The 15321-nt window shown below is 54.1% G+C and overlaps 1 protein-coding gene across 4 annotated transcripts in view; it reads right to left on the bottom strand.

Annotated features, from left to right (window-relative positions):
- The window catches only part of EPHB2 (EPH receptor B2), a 136799-nt gene that overhangs the window by 26681 nt on the left and 94797 nt on the right, over window positions 1-15321 (bottom strand). For all 4 annotated transcript variants that reach the window (XM_011945546.1, XM_011945545.1, XM_011945544.1 and 1 more), the window contains exon 5: window positions 6623-6747. In XM_011945546.1, the coding sequence (XP_011800936.1) occupies window positions 6623-6747 (125 nt within the window). The remainder of the gene's footprint in view (window positions 1-6622; window positions 6748-15321) is intronic.

Genomic DNA, 15321 nt, shown 5'->3' with positions numbered 1-15321 from the left:
TGTGTTAGCCAGGATGGTCTCGATCTCCTGACCTCGTGATCCACCCGTCTCAGCCTCCCGAAGTGCTGGGATTACAGGCGTGAGCCACCACGCCCGGCCTAATTTTTGTAATTTTGGTAGAGACAGGGTTTCATCATGTTACCCAGGCTGGTCTGGAGCTCCTGGACTCAAGTGACCCACCCTTCTCAGCCTCCCAAAGTGCTGGGATTACAGGTGTCAGTCACTGTACCCAGTTGGAAGCTGCTTCATATCCTAGTTTTTTCACTTAATTGCACTGCGACCTTAGGAAAGACCCTTCACTTCCCTGAGTCCCTGTTTTCTATTCCAAATAAAAGGAACAATAAATGCCAAGCTTTCAGGGCTGTTGTGAAGATAAAATTTGATCAGGTAGTGCCTGGCACATTGGAGATGCCCTAGAGATGCTAATTCCCTTCAGTCTCTCCTCTCCCTGGGGTACCTTTATCTGAACAGTGATTAAGCACCAAGGGGCGATGGGAAGAAATTCAGTATGAAATCCACCAGTCCTTAGTCTGAGCACTTACCCGGAAGCTTAGGGCCAGTGAGGCATTGAGTGCATGTCTTAAGCCTTCCAGGCCTCGGTTTTCTAATTTCTAAAGTGGGTTAATGCCAGTAGTTACCACAAGAGGTGGTTGTGGAGATTTAAAAGGAAAATACAGGTAAAGCTTTTTAGCACAGTCTCTAGCACATAAAAAGACATTAATAAATGTTGGCTCCCATCATCACTGTTATCATCAAAACCATTATAGAGGCTGGGCGCAGTGGTTCACACCTGTAATCCCAGCACTTTGGGAGGCCGAGGCAGCTGGATCATCTGAGGTCAAGAGTTTGAGACCAGCCTGACCAACAAGGTGAAACACCGTCTCTACTAAAAATACAAAAAATTAGCTGAGCGTGGTGGCACATGCCTGTAACCCCAGCTACTTGGGAGACTGAGGCAGGAGTATCACTTGAACCCAGGAGGCGGAGGTTGCAGTGAGCTGAGATGGCATCATGGCATTCCAGCCTGGGCAACAAGAACGAAACTCTGTTGTCTCAAAAAAACAAAAACAAAAACAAACAAACAAGCAAAAAAAACCCCAAAAAACAAGCAAACAAAAAAAAAACCATTATAGAGTAAGCCCTTACCCATGTTTATTAAATGGATAGATGAAGGCAAAAGTGAATGAACGAGTGGGCAAACCTCTCCAAGTAGATCCTACTCCAGGTACTGGGCAACAACCTGAATACGGCCTGAACTTTCACAGGTCACCCCCATCCCCCAACCTTTGCTCCTTCTGCCTGGAATGTCCTTCCTCTTCACTTTCTGTTAAATAAATCCTAAAATCGATGTGGGCTACAAGGGTCCATTGACCACAGGTGGCCTCATGAACGGCTCTTCTCCTTGAGTTCTTGGGGGACTAGGAGGATCCTGAACCTGTGTGCTTTGGGGTAGCTGCCAAATGAGGCCACCTCCCCTGGGGCGCTGGAACTGACGGAAGCAGCCAGGCCTGGGTCTGCACAAGGCCACCACCATTCATCAGTGGCCTCCACAAGCCATCTAGCAATGCAGTTGTCAGCTCTGGGCTCCAGGCAGGCTGGGAAGGGCTGGGGAAAAGCCAAATGGAGAATCCGCTCTAAGAGAGTCATTTCTGAAGAAGGGAAAGAGTGGGAAATAGGTGGAGGTGGGGGCCACACGGGCCTGCAGGGCTTAGTATCTGACTTCCCTTCCTAGGAAGATTGGAGTATTCGGGAAAGAATCTAATAGCAGACACAAGGAGGATTCTTGTGTTAGGTAAGCCGGCTGCGGACTTGCTGGAATAAATCTCACTACCTGCAGCCTAGCTGTCCCTCCCTGGTGGTGATGGCCGGCATATCACAGCCTTGCCTGAGAGGTCAGGGATAGATATGGCTCCTGGTTCTGCTCCTACCCCTCTGCCAGCACCTCCTCTAATATTTTCATCAACTCTGCTTTCTTCCCCTCCCTAAACCCTGGCATTCTCCCAGATCCTATCTTCTGGTTCTTCCTCTGCACACTCTCCTGGCTGCTGTTCTCTACGCTCCCTAAACTCCAACCCCTTTGCCCCAGTAAGCACCACACCTACAAATCACAAACCCACATCTGCCCCAGGAAAAGGCAACTCCATCTCTTAGGAGTCACCCTCCACATTTCCCGGGTCCTCCAGGCTTTAAAATATAGACTTTAAAATACAGTGGCTCATGCCTGTAATCCCAGCACTTTGGGTGGCCAAGGCGGGTGGATCACTTGAGGTTGGGAGTTTGAGACCAGCCTGACCAACATGGAGAAACCTTGTCTCTACTTAAAATACAAAATTAGCCAGGTGTGGTGGCTTATGCCTATAATCGCAGCTACTTGGGAGGCTGAGGCAGGAGAATCGCTTGAACCTGGGAGGCGGAGGTTGTGGTGAGCTGAGATCGCACCATTGCACTCCAGCCTGGGTAACAAGTGTGAAACTCCATCTCAAAAATATATATATATATATGTGTGTGTGTGTGTGTGTAGACTTTGCTGGCATTTGCCATCTCTGCTGCCAACTCCCCCAGCTACCTACCATCATTTCTCACTTGGTGTCCCCCGGGAGCCCTGTACAGGTGCTCCCTGGGTCTCTCTGTCTCCCTGGAATCCATTCTCCACACAGCAAGCTACAGGGATCTTTAAAGGAATCTGAGTCAGACTGCATCATTCCAGAGCCATCCCATCATACTTTAAATTGAATCCGGACTCCCAGGGCTGGAAGGCCCATGACATTTAGCCTAGCCTCCCTCCCAACCTCCTCGCCTGATGCTCCCGCTTCCGCTACACTTGCCTTGTCTGTTTCCTGAACGCAGCCCACACACCCCTGCCCCAGGGCCTTTGCACCTGCGATTCCTGATGCCTAGAATGACTGTGCTCCCACCTGTATGTTTGTCTGGTGAACTCCTAGCATCTTTCAAGACTCAGCCCGAGTGTCACTGAATGAAGGCTTTCCCTCACTCATGCCAGGACGGTGGGCCCCTCTTGGTGCCCTCCGGGACCTTTGCTGACCCTTCTGTGGCTAGTGTCACACCTTGTCTCATGGCTCTCAGTGTCTGACTATTTTTCCCTGGACTGTGAAGTCCCTGAGGCCTCCGAGCCACCTCGTCAGCCTCAGAATTCCTGGTACCCAGCTTAGTGCCTGACCCAAAACTGGTGAGACTGAAAGTTGAGTGAACCAGTGTCCGTATCCTCACTGGCAGATGCCAAGCTGTCCCTCTCTGTACCCCAGGCCCTGGGGGGGGGGGACTGAAAGAAGTAGGGCCACGTCTCATCATAGGTGTACTTCAGGCTGTTGTACCTTCAGCCTCTCACCGCTTGGCCTCCCTCACCATTTATGCCTAACAGTCTCCATGGCAGGGGCTGGTCCTGTCTACCTCTTAAAGGTCATCCCAGAAGCATCCCTGGGGAAAAAAGTCTGGGAGGCAGGACAGCCAAGTAAAGAGTGAGACCATAGATCAAAATCCTTGCTGGATCCTCTTGGGCAAGTTATGGAACTGTTCCGTGCCTCAGTTTCCCCTTCCATCCAATGGGGTGAAGAGCCCTGTGGTGAGGATAAATGAGACGCTGGAGGTGACGTGCTCAGCACATAGCAAGTGCTCATGAAACGTGAGCAGGTGGTAACCTTGGCTGCTGCAGAGCCTGCAGGTCCTGCCACCCTCAGCAGGGACCTGGGGATGCTCGGGCAGCGGCAGAAAGTAGGGCAGAGCTGCCTCCCGGTTCACACCTCCAGCAGCCTCCCCAGGCCTGCCCGCTGTGGTAGGAAATGGGTCGTAGGCAGGACCCGCACTGGGATTCCTCATTTCCGTTGCCGTCTTTGGGGACAAACACTTTCAGTTTCATTTAATCACAAAGCTTCTTAATTAGTTTTTTTTTTTTTTTTGGCCTTTTTGGGTTCTGAGTTGTTAAGCTATTCCTGCTGCGGGGAGCAAAGACGCTGGCTCCTGCCTGGAGGCCCTCCAGGGTCCAGCAAGGGGTGGGGCTGCTTCCTCACACCACCCACAGCTCAGGCCCTCGTGTGGCCACTTCCTGAATCATCCAAAAAACAGCTCTTGAGTACCTACTGTGTGCCAGGCACTGGGGACACAGCAGAGATCATGGCAAGATCTCCACCCTCAAGGAACTTACTATCTAACTCAGTGTAGAATTAGTAAATACCTAATTACTCAACAACACTTAAAAATGACAATTGTGATAAACTCTATGCAGAAGGGCAAGGTACAAGGAGAAGATGAAATGGGGCACTGGATGGCATCTGGGCAGTGATGGAGGCTTCTCTGTGGAGGTGATGTTAGGCTAAGATCTAGAAGGTTGAGTCAGAGCTGGCCAGGTGGAAAATGTAGGGATAGGAGCAGTTTAGACAGAAAGAATTCATCCATTCATCTACTCATCCATACCCAGCTACCCACTGGGTCCCTCTTTTTTTTTTTTTTTTGAGACAGTATCTCACTGTGTCACCCAGGCTGGAGTGCAGTGGCATGATCTCAGCTCACTGCAACCTCCATCTCCTGGGTTCAAGTGATTCTCCTGCCTCAGCCTCCTGGGTAGCTGGGATTACAGGCATGCGCCACCATGCCTAGCTAGTTTTTATATTTTCAGTAGAGACGGGGTTTCACCATGTTGGTCAGGCTGGTCTTGAACTCCTGACCCCGTGATCCAACCACCTCAGCCTTCCAAAGTGCTGGCATTACAGGCGTGCGACACCATGCCCAGATAATTTTTGTATTTTTAGTAGAGACGGGGTTTTATTATGTTGGCCAGGCTAGTCTCGAACTCCTGACCTCAGGTGATCCATCCGCCTCGGCCTCCCAAAGTGCTGGGATTACAGGCATGAGCCACCGTGCCCAGCCAGTTCCCTCTTTGATTCACAGGCTCCATCACTCACGTCTCTCATTCATTCACACGATTCATTCCTTCAGTGTCCACGGCCCCCTGTGGGAGACAGGAGCACCCTCCACCCACATGTGGTGCTGTAAGACAGGGGCAGAGTCCACGTTCGCTTGTGGCAGAGGTGACATTTGGGAGGGACCCTGAAGATTCCAACAGGGAGAGATGAGGGGAGGATGAGGGAAAAGGGTGGGCAGCGAGGTAGGTGGGTGAGGGGATGGCAGGCATGAAGTCCCAGGAGGTGTTTGGGGGCCAGGGCACAAGGGAAGGGATTCATTCACTTGTTCATTCAACCGATATTGATCAAGTGTCTCCTTGGTGCCGGGCCCTGGTGCCAGGGAGAAGGTGGTGAATGGAGACGTAACCCCTGACCTCTTGGAATGCACTGCCTAGGGGACAGGATGAACACGCGCTCAAGCAATGGTAAGGCGGCCGGTGAAGGCTGGGTAAGTGTTTGAAAGGCCCCGGAGACCGGCTTGGTTAGCTGATCCAGCAGTTAAGAGAGTGCAAAGGCCAGGCTGGGCCCTAGAAAGCCGGGCTCCAGCAGGACTGGCTGCAACTGTCTGTACTCTTCCTCTCAGCCTTCAGGGAGAGCCCTTCTATCCATTTGCAGTTACCCTTGGACTTGCCCTCAATGAAAGGCCTCCCTATCAGTCATTGACGTCTTAGTCTGAATGGAAGCCCTGCGATGCCTTTCCCAGGGGCCCTTGCAGACTCTGTGGCTGTTTGTTGCCTCCTGGAGCAGGTAAGAGAAATCATCATTCATAGGAGAGGCTTCCTGGGGCCTCTGATATCCAGCCATGTGGGTGGGCAATTGTGCTGTCTACTTCCCGGCCCCCATACTGTGCAGGCCCCACATCCACCTGGCCTCCTATCCTGTCACCATCGTCCACTGTGCAGCAGGCAGGGCAGAGGAGGAAGGCCAGGGACATGCATGGCCTCTGCTGAGGGCCAGGTACCATGCTGCCCTTTCTCCATAATCTGCATAGCTCCCCGCAAGAGGTCTCACCCACACTCGACACAGGTGGAAACTGAGGTTCGGAGGGAGAAAGACGCCTGTCCAAGGTCACACAGCTGGTGAAGGATGGAGTTGGGATTTGAACCTATGGCTTCTCACTCCTAGTCCAGTGCTCCTTCTACCATCCCAGGAGCTTCCATCTTGGGTCCCCGAAGGGAGTAATTAAGGTCTGATTTAAAAGCTCAAAGTGAAATCACCTCTCCCCATGCAAAGGGCATACAGGCGAGTGAAACTGGGTGTTTTAGCAGGAATCAGAGCAGGGCGGGCCGAAGCTCTCTCGAGCAGTTTCAAATCTCTGTCGAAGAATAGGTGAGTGACTAATTATCACTTCATAAGTGCAGCTTTTTGGAAACTCAGTTTTTCACAACATCAAGCCACTGAGGTCAAGATGAAAGGGTCATGGTGGGGAAAGGGATGTGACTGTTGCATTTTATTGAGATTGCTGGGCGGATCCTCCAGACTAGAAAAGTGAGATCCAGAGAGGTCAAGGCACCTGCCCGAGGTCTCAGCGGGGAGGAGTGGAGCTGGGTTGGGAGCCAGGCAGCCTGTCTCCAAGGCCAGTGCTCTTTCTCCTGCACCAATACATCTCGTCTTGTGGAGGGGACAGAACCCCCAGGCCTCAGCCTGGGACAGGGGCCCTCAGGGAGGTGGGTGATGGGGAGAGCACCAAGCCCGCCCATAGGTACCTTCTCATAGTACTGCAGCTCATAGTCCAGAATGACGCCATTGGGCTGGTCTGGCTGGGACCACGACAGGGTAATGCTGTCCACGGTGCGGCTCACCTGATGCATGATGGACACTGCCGACGGAGCTGGAAGAGAGGCCAGAGGTCAGGGGTCAGGGAGGCATGAGAAGGTGCAGCTTCTGGCCCACCCTCAGAGGTGCTCGGACATGGGGGGAACTGTGGGATCAGAGAGGGAAGGGCATCTGGCTGAGGTCACACAGCCAGTCTGGGGGAGCCGATAGGGTGCAGAGGGGCTCATGCAGGGCTATGGGTGCCGCTGCTGAGCTCTCAGCGGGCACCTTCAGGTCATAGACACTGAAGACTTCACCAGCCCTGGGGAAGCTCAGGCCACATCAAGTCGAGAGACAGTAGAGATAGAAACGGTTAATTGTATGTCATGTGAATTTCATCTCAATAAATCAGTCACTTCCCCTTCCCATTCCTCCCATCAGTGCTGCAAGTGCGCTCACAGAGGTGGTTAGAGGAAGTGACAAGCAGTCAGGGAGGCTGTGTGCAGTGCTAGAAGGATGCTTAGAAATACATGTACTTAGAAATGCTTAGTACACGGCCGGGTGCAGTGGCTCACGCCTGTAATCCCAGCACTTTGGGAGGCCGAGGCAGGCAGATCACCTGAGGTCAGGAGTTCAAGACCAGCCTTGCCAACATGGTGAAACCCTGTTTCTACTAAAAATACAAAATTAGGCAGGTATGGTGGTGCATTGTAATCCCAGCTATTTTGGAGGCTGAGGCAGGAGAATCACTTGAGCCCAGGAGGCAGAGGTTGCTGAGCCGAGATTGTGCCATTGCACTCCAGCCTGGGCGACAAGAGTGAAACTCTGTCTCAAAGAGTAGCGAGAAGATATACCTTAGTACAGTTCCCTCATTTGATTTTATGATTGTTATTTTTTGAGACTCTGTTGCCCAGGCTGGAGTGCAGTGGCACGAACACAGCTCATTGTAGCCTCAACTTCCTGGGCTCAAGTGGTACTCCTACCTCAGCTTCCCAGGTAGCTGGGACCACAGGTGTGTGCCACCAGGCCTGGCTAACTTTGTTTTTTTGTGAGATGGAGTCTTGCTCTGTCACCCTGGCTAGAGTGCAGTTTTGTGATCTTGGCTCACTGCAACCTCTGCCTCCCGGGTTCAAGCAATTCTCCTACCTCAGCCTCCTGAGTAGCTGGGATTACAGGTGTGCACCACCACACCGGTTAATTTTTGTATTTTTAGTAGAGACAGAGTTTCATCACGTTGGCCAGGCTGGTCTCAAACTCCTGACCTCAGGTGATCTGCCTGCCTTGGTCTCCCAGAGTGCTGGGGTTACAGGCATGAGACACAGAGCCTGGTGTAATTTTTGTATTTTTTGTAGAGACGGGGTTTTGCCATGTTGCCCAGGTTGGTCTCGAACTCCTGGGATCAAGTGATCCCCTCCTGCATCAGCCTCTCAAAAGTGCTGGGATTATAGGTGTGAGACACCATGCCTGGCCCAATTCCCTTATTTTGCAGTGGTGGAAACTGAGGTCAAGAGAGGAGGTGTGAGCTGCCGACGTAGGTCCATGGCACACAGCCCATTCTTGAGTCCTTATTTCATAAAGCATCCGGCCTGCTGTCTTTTGCCTCCTTCTCACACACAGCAAACCTCCAGGAAGCATCAACTCTGTGTAGACATGGCCCTGGACCCTTTACACTTGCTTCCTGAGTTGACTGTTGATAAGAGAGGGTATCACCCCTGCTGACAGGTGACACTGAAGTTCTGAGCTGCACGTGGCTTCCTGAGATCGCACAGTCAGTGGGGAAGCCAGGATTTGGACCCAGGTCTGCATCTTGCCAGAACGGTGTTTGTTCCAGAGTGGGACTGGCCAGAGAGGGACTCTCAGTGTGGTCCCCACACCCGCGGTGTGACTCTGGCAAGCCTCCTTGCTTCTCTGGGCCCGAGATTTTTGTGGTCCCAGGAGGGGCTGAGGACTCACCAGGGTGAAGGGAGCACCTCCTGCATTCTTTCCTCGTTCCTGGGTGGGTCTGTCACAAGTAGATGTCCTGTCTCAGCTGATACAAGGATGCTGGAGAGTGGAGGCTGATGCTTCTCCCAGCCCCAAGTCCTGCTCTGCAGGGGCTCTGACCATATGGGATGTGAGTGTGGAGCAGGCCTGGTAGGAGCTCAGGGGGACCTGAACACCGGCTGCGGGGTTTGAAGGCTGGAGCTGACGCACCCATTTCCTGCTCTGTGTCTGCCCCTAGACCGCCTCTCTGCCTTGCTGCTAACTGGCTGTGTGACGTAGGCGAGCTGCCTCCCCTCTGGACCTGGCTTCCTCCTGGGTACCCTAGGCCAGACTAGAAGATCTCTGAGGCCTTGAGGCTCCGATGTTCCCTGCCAGTCCTCCCCCTGCAGCCCTTGACGCCAAGGATGAGCCTGGGGGCCAGCGTGGGTCTGGGCAGGTCCAGACTCCCCTCCGGCACCCCAAGGAGCCATGGAAAATTGTCCTGAGACACTTCAGATGAGGTGGCAGCACACGCACGGAGGACTTAGACCCTGGTCCACATGGCCCTGATAAGCCTCTGTTCGTTTTACACCCAGGGGAGGCTGCCTGACTCTCAGCTTGGCTCCTTGCCCTGCCAGGGGCATTGGCCTCTCCCAAGAGGGATCAGGGGTCTGGTTGTGTACTCAGTGTAGTACCTGGCATGTGGTGAGCGCCGTCGGTGTTTGCGGGTGTCACCTGTCACAGTGCACTGAGCATGGACCTGTGGCATCTCATTTAACCCCCTCAACAATCATGTAGGATGGGGGTCAATATCTGCACTTTACAGAAGAGGTATCAGCGGCTCAGAGAGGCACAGTGACTTCCCCAAGGTCACACAGCTGGCGAGGAGCTGAGGTGGGCTTGGAGCTGAGTCATCCTGCCCTAGCTATTAGCCCCTCTGGGTCTCAAAGCAGTTCCTACTTCCCACCTGCCTCCAGCCCCAGTGCCACCCCTCCCCACGGAGCTGCCTTTGTGAGGAGTTGAGTGTTCTGCTGTCCAGAGTGCCGAGGGTGCAGCTTCTTTGTGCAGTCCAGGCTGTGTGCCCCTGTCACAGGCTTGTCAGTGGTTGGTGTCCCAGTGAAACAACAAAATCAGGCCCTTCTGGAGCGTCACAGAGCAGGGCCCATCTGGGGGCTCATCCCCGGTGCTGGCCCGGGAAGCACCCCAATCCCCACGCTTCCCCCCAGCTTCTCAGCCCCTCTCATCCAACCCACAGGGGCTGACCACTGGGTCTGTGTGTGGTGGAGGTGGGGGTGCGACAGGGGGTGCTCTGAGAAGCTAAGGAGGATGCTTGAAACTCAGCTGCCAGAGATTCTGGGAGTGATGCCCCCCACCCCTGCCTCCAGGGGCCTGAGGACAGTTCTGGGGTGAGGGGCTGGGTGAGGCCGCCTCCAGGGCTCCTTGAAATACTGTCTCCCAGAGGGCCGGCCAAGCAGGTGGGGAGGGATGTGTGAAGGGTGGAGTCGGAGGCGTGCTGCTGTCTCACAGCACGTCGATGTGTGTTGCATCAACGGAGCACCAGACACAGAGCCGCAAGGGCAAGGACGGGTGAGGGGTATTTGGATTGCGCTGCTTCCAAGTGTGCTCGCTCACCCACTGCTTCATGCCTAGACCCGCACAGTGCCCAGGTCAGGACGCTCCCATCCAGTCCCTGGCCAGGCCGTCTAGCCTAGCGGTGGGGAGCCCTGAGGGTGGAGTTCGACAGACCTGTATGCAGCTCCCTGCTCCTCCACTCACTCACTTGTGGCCTTGAGCAGGTACTTTTAGCCTTGTTGAGCCTCAGTTTTCATACCTATCAAGTAGGAGCCCTCACCTGGCCAGGACGCTGTGAGAAGGCAGTGGAAATGCACGTGAAGTTCTGAGTGGGGTGTTGGGTATCCCTCAGGAGGGAGACATTGTGAAGAATTTTTCAGTTCATGGAGTTGCTATGATGCCAACATGATGCTGGGTGCTGGGGCTCTGGAGAGGAACCTCACAGGATCCCAGCCTTCCAGGGACTCACAGCTTAATGGGAGGAAGCATACTGTTTTTCAACTAAATGAGTGCCTCTCCCAGGATGGGCACCATGCTAGGCACTGGGGAAGCTGTAAGACTCAGAAGCGGCATGGAGCTGTGGGATCCAAGCTCCCATTTCAGGACCTGATCAGTGATTCAGCCTTGAACAAGAGCAGGGGCTGCTCCATTCACATTTCTCCTTGGGAGTTCAGCAGAGGCTGCTCCATTCACACCACCTTCGGGGATTTCAGCAGGGGGTGCTCTGTTCACACCACCTTCAGGGATTTCAGCAGGGGGTGCTCTGTTCACACCACCTTCAGGGATTTCAGCAGGGGGTGCTCTGTTCACACCACCTTCAGGGATTTCAGCAGGAACTGCTCTGTTCACACCTGTCCCTGGGATTTCAGCAGAGGCTGCTCCATTCACACCTCTCCCTGGGATTTCAGCAGAAGCTGCTCTGTTCACACCTCTCCTTGGGAATTCAGCAGGGACTGCCCTGTTCACAAAACCTTCAGGGATTTCAGCAGAGGCTGCTCCATTCACACCTCTCCCTGGGATTTCAGCAGAAGCTGCTCTGTTCACACCTCTCATTGGGAATTCAGCAGGGACTGCCCTGTTCACAAAACCTTCAGGGATTTCAGCAGAGGCTGCTCCATTCACACCACCTTCAGGGATTTCAGCAGAGGCCGCTCCATTCACAGCACCTTCAGGGGTTTCAGCAGGGGCTGCTCCGTTCACACCACCTTCAGGGATTTCAGCAGAGGCTGCTCCATTCACACCACCTTCAGGGATTTCAGCAGGGGCTGCTCCGTTCACACCACCATCTGGGATTTCAGCAGGGGCTGCTTCATTCACACCACTGTCTAGGATTTCAGCAGAGGCTGCTCCGTTCACACCACTGTCTGGGATTTTAGCAGGAGCTGCTCTGTTCACACTTCTCCCTGGGATTTCAGCAGGAGCTGCTCTGTTCACACCTCTCCCTGGGAATTCAGCAGGGGTGGCTCTGTTCACACCACCTTCAGGGATTTCAGCAGGGGCTGCTCTGTTCACACCACCTTTGGGGATTTCAGCAGGGGCTGCTCCGTTCACACCACTGTGTGGGATTTCAGCAGAGGCTGCTCCATTCACACCTCTTCCTGGGAATTCATCAGGATCTGCTCCACTCACACCACCTTCAGGGAGTTCAGCAGAGCTGCTCTGTTCACATCACCTTCTGGGATTTCATCAGGGGCTGCTCTGTTTGCACCTCTCTCTGGAGTTTCACCTCCCAACAAAGGACAATTGTAGAATGTATCCTAGATTACAGCACTTTTAAAACTTGAATGGGCATAATGATAACCAGGAGACTTTATTAAAATTCACATTGCTGGCCTCCCCACAACACCCCCCACTGAGATGCTACTTCAGCAGGTCTGGGGTGGGGCTTGATAATGTGCATTTCTAGCAAACTCCCAGGTGATGTTGATACTGGTGGTCTGTGGACCACACTTTGAGGACTAGTGGATTCAGGGCCAGAGAAAGAAAGTGACTTGTCCAAGGTTACAGAGCTGGTAGTGGTAGACCTGGACTAGAGCCAGGAGCAGCTGAGTCCTGGTCTAGTATGTGATCCACCTGCCACGTGGCTGCTTGTAGCCTGGCTTCTGCTGAGCCTGCCCCCCTCACCTGCCTGGGCTACACTCTTCATATAGAGCCCTGGAGCTCAGAGGGTCTTGGGGCAGCCAAACAAAGAGCTCCATGAGAGGGAAAGAGAAGAGGCTGCTGAGGAAAGTGTGGGCCAAACTTCCAGTCCTGAGGCACTGGGGAGCCACAGAAGGACTAGTAGGGGTGGTAACCTGCTCCTCAACTAAAACAAGCTTATCATTCAGCTTGCCATTCTGACAGCCCCTGTACACCCCATGGTGCCCAGAAAAAGGGAAAGGCCATACAGCTAACAGCAAACCACATGGTTCATATCCGTTAACTTACTTCATGCTCCTGTCAACCCTACAAGGCTGGTATTACTGTTATACCCATTTTACAGATGAGGATATGGAGGCACGGAAGTGTGAAGTAACTTGCCCAAGGCCACACAGCAAGCAGTGGAGCTGGGATTTGAACGCAGGCTCACCCAGGTCCAACACATCCTTTCCCCTCCACTGGCTGTGGCTGATGCCGGCTGACCAGGGAGGTCTGGAAACCAGTGGACCTCCGAGGGCCCCTGAGGACACCCTGGTCCAGCTCCCTTCCTACTGCTGCAGAGCTAACCCTGCCTGGTTCCCGCTGACTCACCTACCACCCACCCAGCCCGCCCCAGCTCTGGGAGCTCAGCTGCTGGTAGAGGCAGGTCCCACGCGGCCTTGGGGGTCTGGGCCTGGCGGGCGTAGCTGGCAGGCTTGGGTTACAGGCAGCTCACCCGGGCTCTGATCCCATAAGCCCTGTAACCCCGGGCGTGGCAAGGAGGCGGCATTTGCCAGGAAGATGATCAAGGCGGGCCATGGGGGCCAGCAGGGCTGGCCTTTCTCCTGGAATCCAGGGGGATTAACGGTGGAGAAAAGGGAACAGCTGGATGCTCTCCCACGCCTCCTGCTGCCCACCGCCCACCCTGGGGTGTCAGGTTTCCCTGTAAGTTGGTCATCAGGGAATTCTGGTATTTTCAATTACCAGCCGGGCACGCCGACAGGGGAATGGGGTCAGCGGTGCCCTGTGACCCCTGCAAGGAGATGGAGCCCCAGGGAGTAAGCACAAAAGAGGCTTGTGGCGGAGAGGGGCAGGGGGAGGCCGGCCAGGCGGGGCCTGCTTGTCTGGAGCAGGTGGTCAGGGGCCCTGTTGCCCTCAGCGAACCCCAGTGGGGAGTTTAGCCCCTTCCTTGGCTGAGACTTGGGGAAGGAGCCTTCCCTCTGTGTGCCTCCGTTTCCTTCTCAGAGCATGAAGGGGTTGTATGGGGTGGTCTCTCAGCGTCTTTTGGGACTAGGATCCCAGGACAGGACAGGAAGCCAGCAGCCTGTGCCCCTGGTTGCTGCAAGAGGTGGGGGGGCTTGGGGATTGGCTCAGCTTCCCCTCACAGCCCTGACCTACGACCCTTTCACTGGTCTGAAGATCCCTGAGCTCCAAGGGAGGGGGGTAGAGGTCGCTGGGCATAGGACACTCAGAGACCCCATCCCAAGCCCCAGCCTTGCAGATCCCAGTGTCTCCCTGATGTCTTCACTCCCCATTGATGACCCTTAGCGGCTTCCCACTGCACCCAGAATAAGACACAGATACACTATGGTGCCCCACAAGGCCCAGCTGCCTGGTGTCTGCCACCTCCCTCTGCCTGCCCCCTCTCTCCCAAGCTGTCCACACTGGCTGTCTTTCTGTTCTGCCTCAGGGCCTTAGCCCCATGGTGTTTCTGCTTGGAAACCTCTTCCCCCACATCTTCCATGGCCAAATCCTCCACTTCACTGAAGTCTGAGCTCAAATGTCACTTCCTCCAAGATGCCCTCCTGGACTACCTCTCCCCTCCAGTAGCCTTCTCATACCCATTTTATTTTTGTCATAGCACCAACACTATCTGAGATCAGGGACCTTGTCTCTCATTCAATCCTTTATCCCCAGAGCCTGAAACAGTGTGTGGCTTAGAGTGGGTGCATGACCAATATTTACTGGAGGAAGAAAGGAAGACAGGAAGGAGGAAGGAAGGGAGAAAGTGAGGAAGGAAGGAGGAAGGAAGGGAGGGAGGAAGGAAAAAGCGGGCACCAGGCAGATTCTCCCCTTCTCTGGCCCCCTCAGGAACCTGAGTCTACCGACCTTGTGGGCTGGACACTAAAACAAAGGCCCCAGGCAATATTTCCCAAGCAGCCAGTGGAAGGCAGGTTCCCTCTCCCCCAGGCCCTGTGCCCACCCACAGTTGGGAACTGCTGCAGTGACGTGGGGCCTCTTGCCACCAGCCAGCCAACAGTTCCACGACAATTGCTTATCACTGTGCTCGTCTTCTCCAGGGTCTGTAGCAGGGAGTTTACTTGGGACAGGACTCTTAGAATTCCCAGCTAATCATGGGACAGCTGCTTTTCGAGTGTTTGTCCCTTAAACCTGTAGCAACGCAGTTAACCCCCGATGATCTGTCTGCAATTGTGGATGACCTGAGGATAATTCTCACAACCGAATTTCTGCGAATAAAACTTCCAGAAAGTGGGCCTCTGACTCTTTCTGATGGGCCTCTTAGAGAGTGGTATGGGACAGAAAAAAGGAAAGCTGACAGCTGGTGCTAGGGTGGCATATTGGTTGGTGCTCTGTGTACTCTGTGGCTAAGGAAGTTTGAGGAACACAGAGTTGTAGACCCTCTGCTTGTGGAGATTCACACTGCACATGTGTTTAATTCAAGGCTCTGAGAAGTCCCGCAGGGGAGAAACCCGGTTAACTCGGTTTAACCCTGCGGTCCCAGGTTCATTTGGCCTCAGAAACCTTTTCTCACATAATAGTTATTAACGTTCTGCCGGGCGCGGTGGCTCAAGCCTGTAATCCCAGGACTTTGGGAGGCCGAGACGGGCGGATCACGAGGTCAGGAGATCGAGACCATCTCGGCTAACACGGTGAAACCTCGTCTCTACTAAAAAATACAAAAAACTAGCCGGGCGAGGTGGTGGGCGCCTGTAGTCCCAGCTACTTGGGAGGCTGAGGCAGGAGAATGGCGTGAACC

The sequence above is a fragment of the Colobus angolensis genome, unplaced genomic scaffold (assembly GCF_000951035.1).
Source record: "Colobus angolensis palliatus isolate OR3802 unplaced genomic scaffold, Cang.pa_1.0 Scaffold240, whole genome shotgun sequence".
NCBI lineage: Eukaryota > Metazoa > Chordata > Mammalia > Primates > Cercopithecidae > Colobus > Colobus angolensis.
The sequence above is the reverse complement of the archived record's forward strand: the minus strand, read 5'-3'. Positions and strand labels throughout refer to the sequence as shown.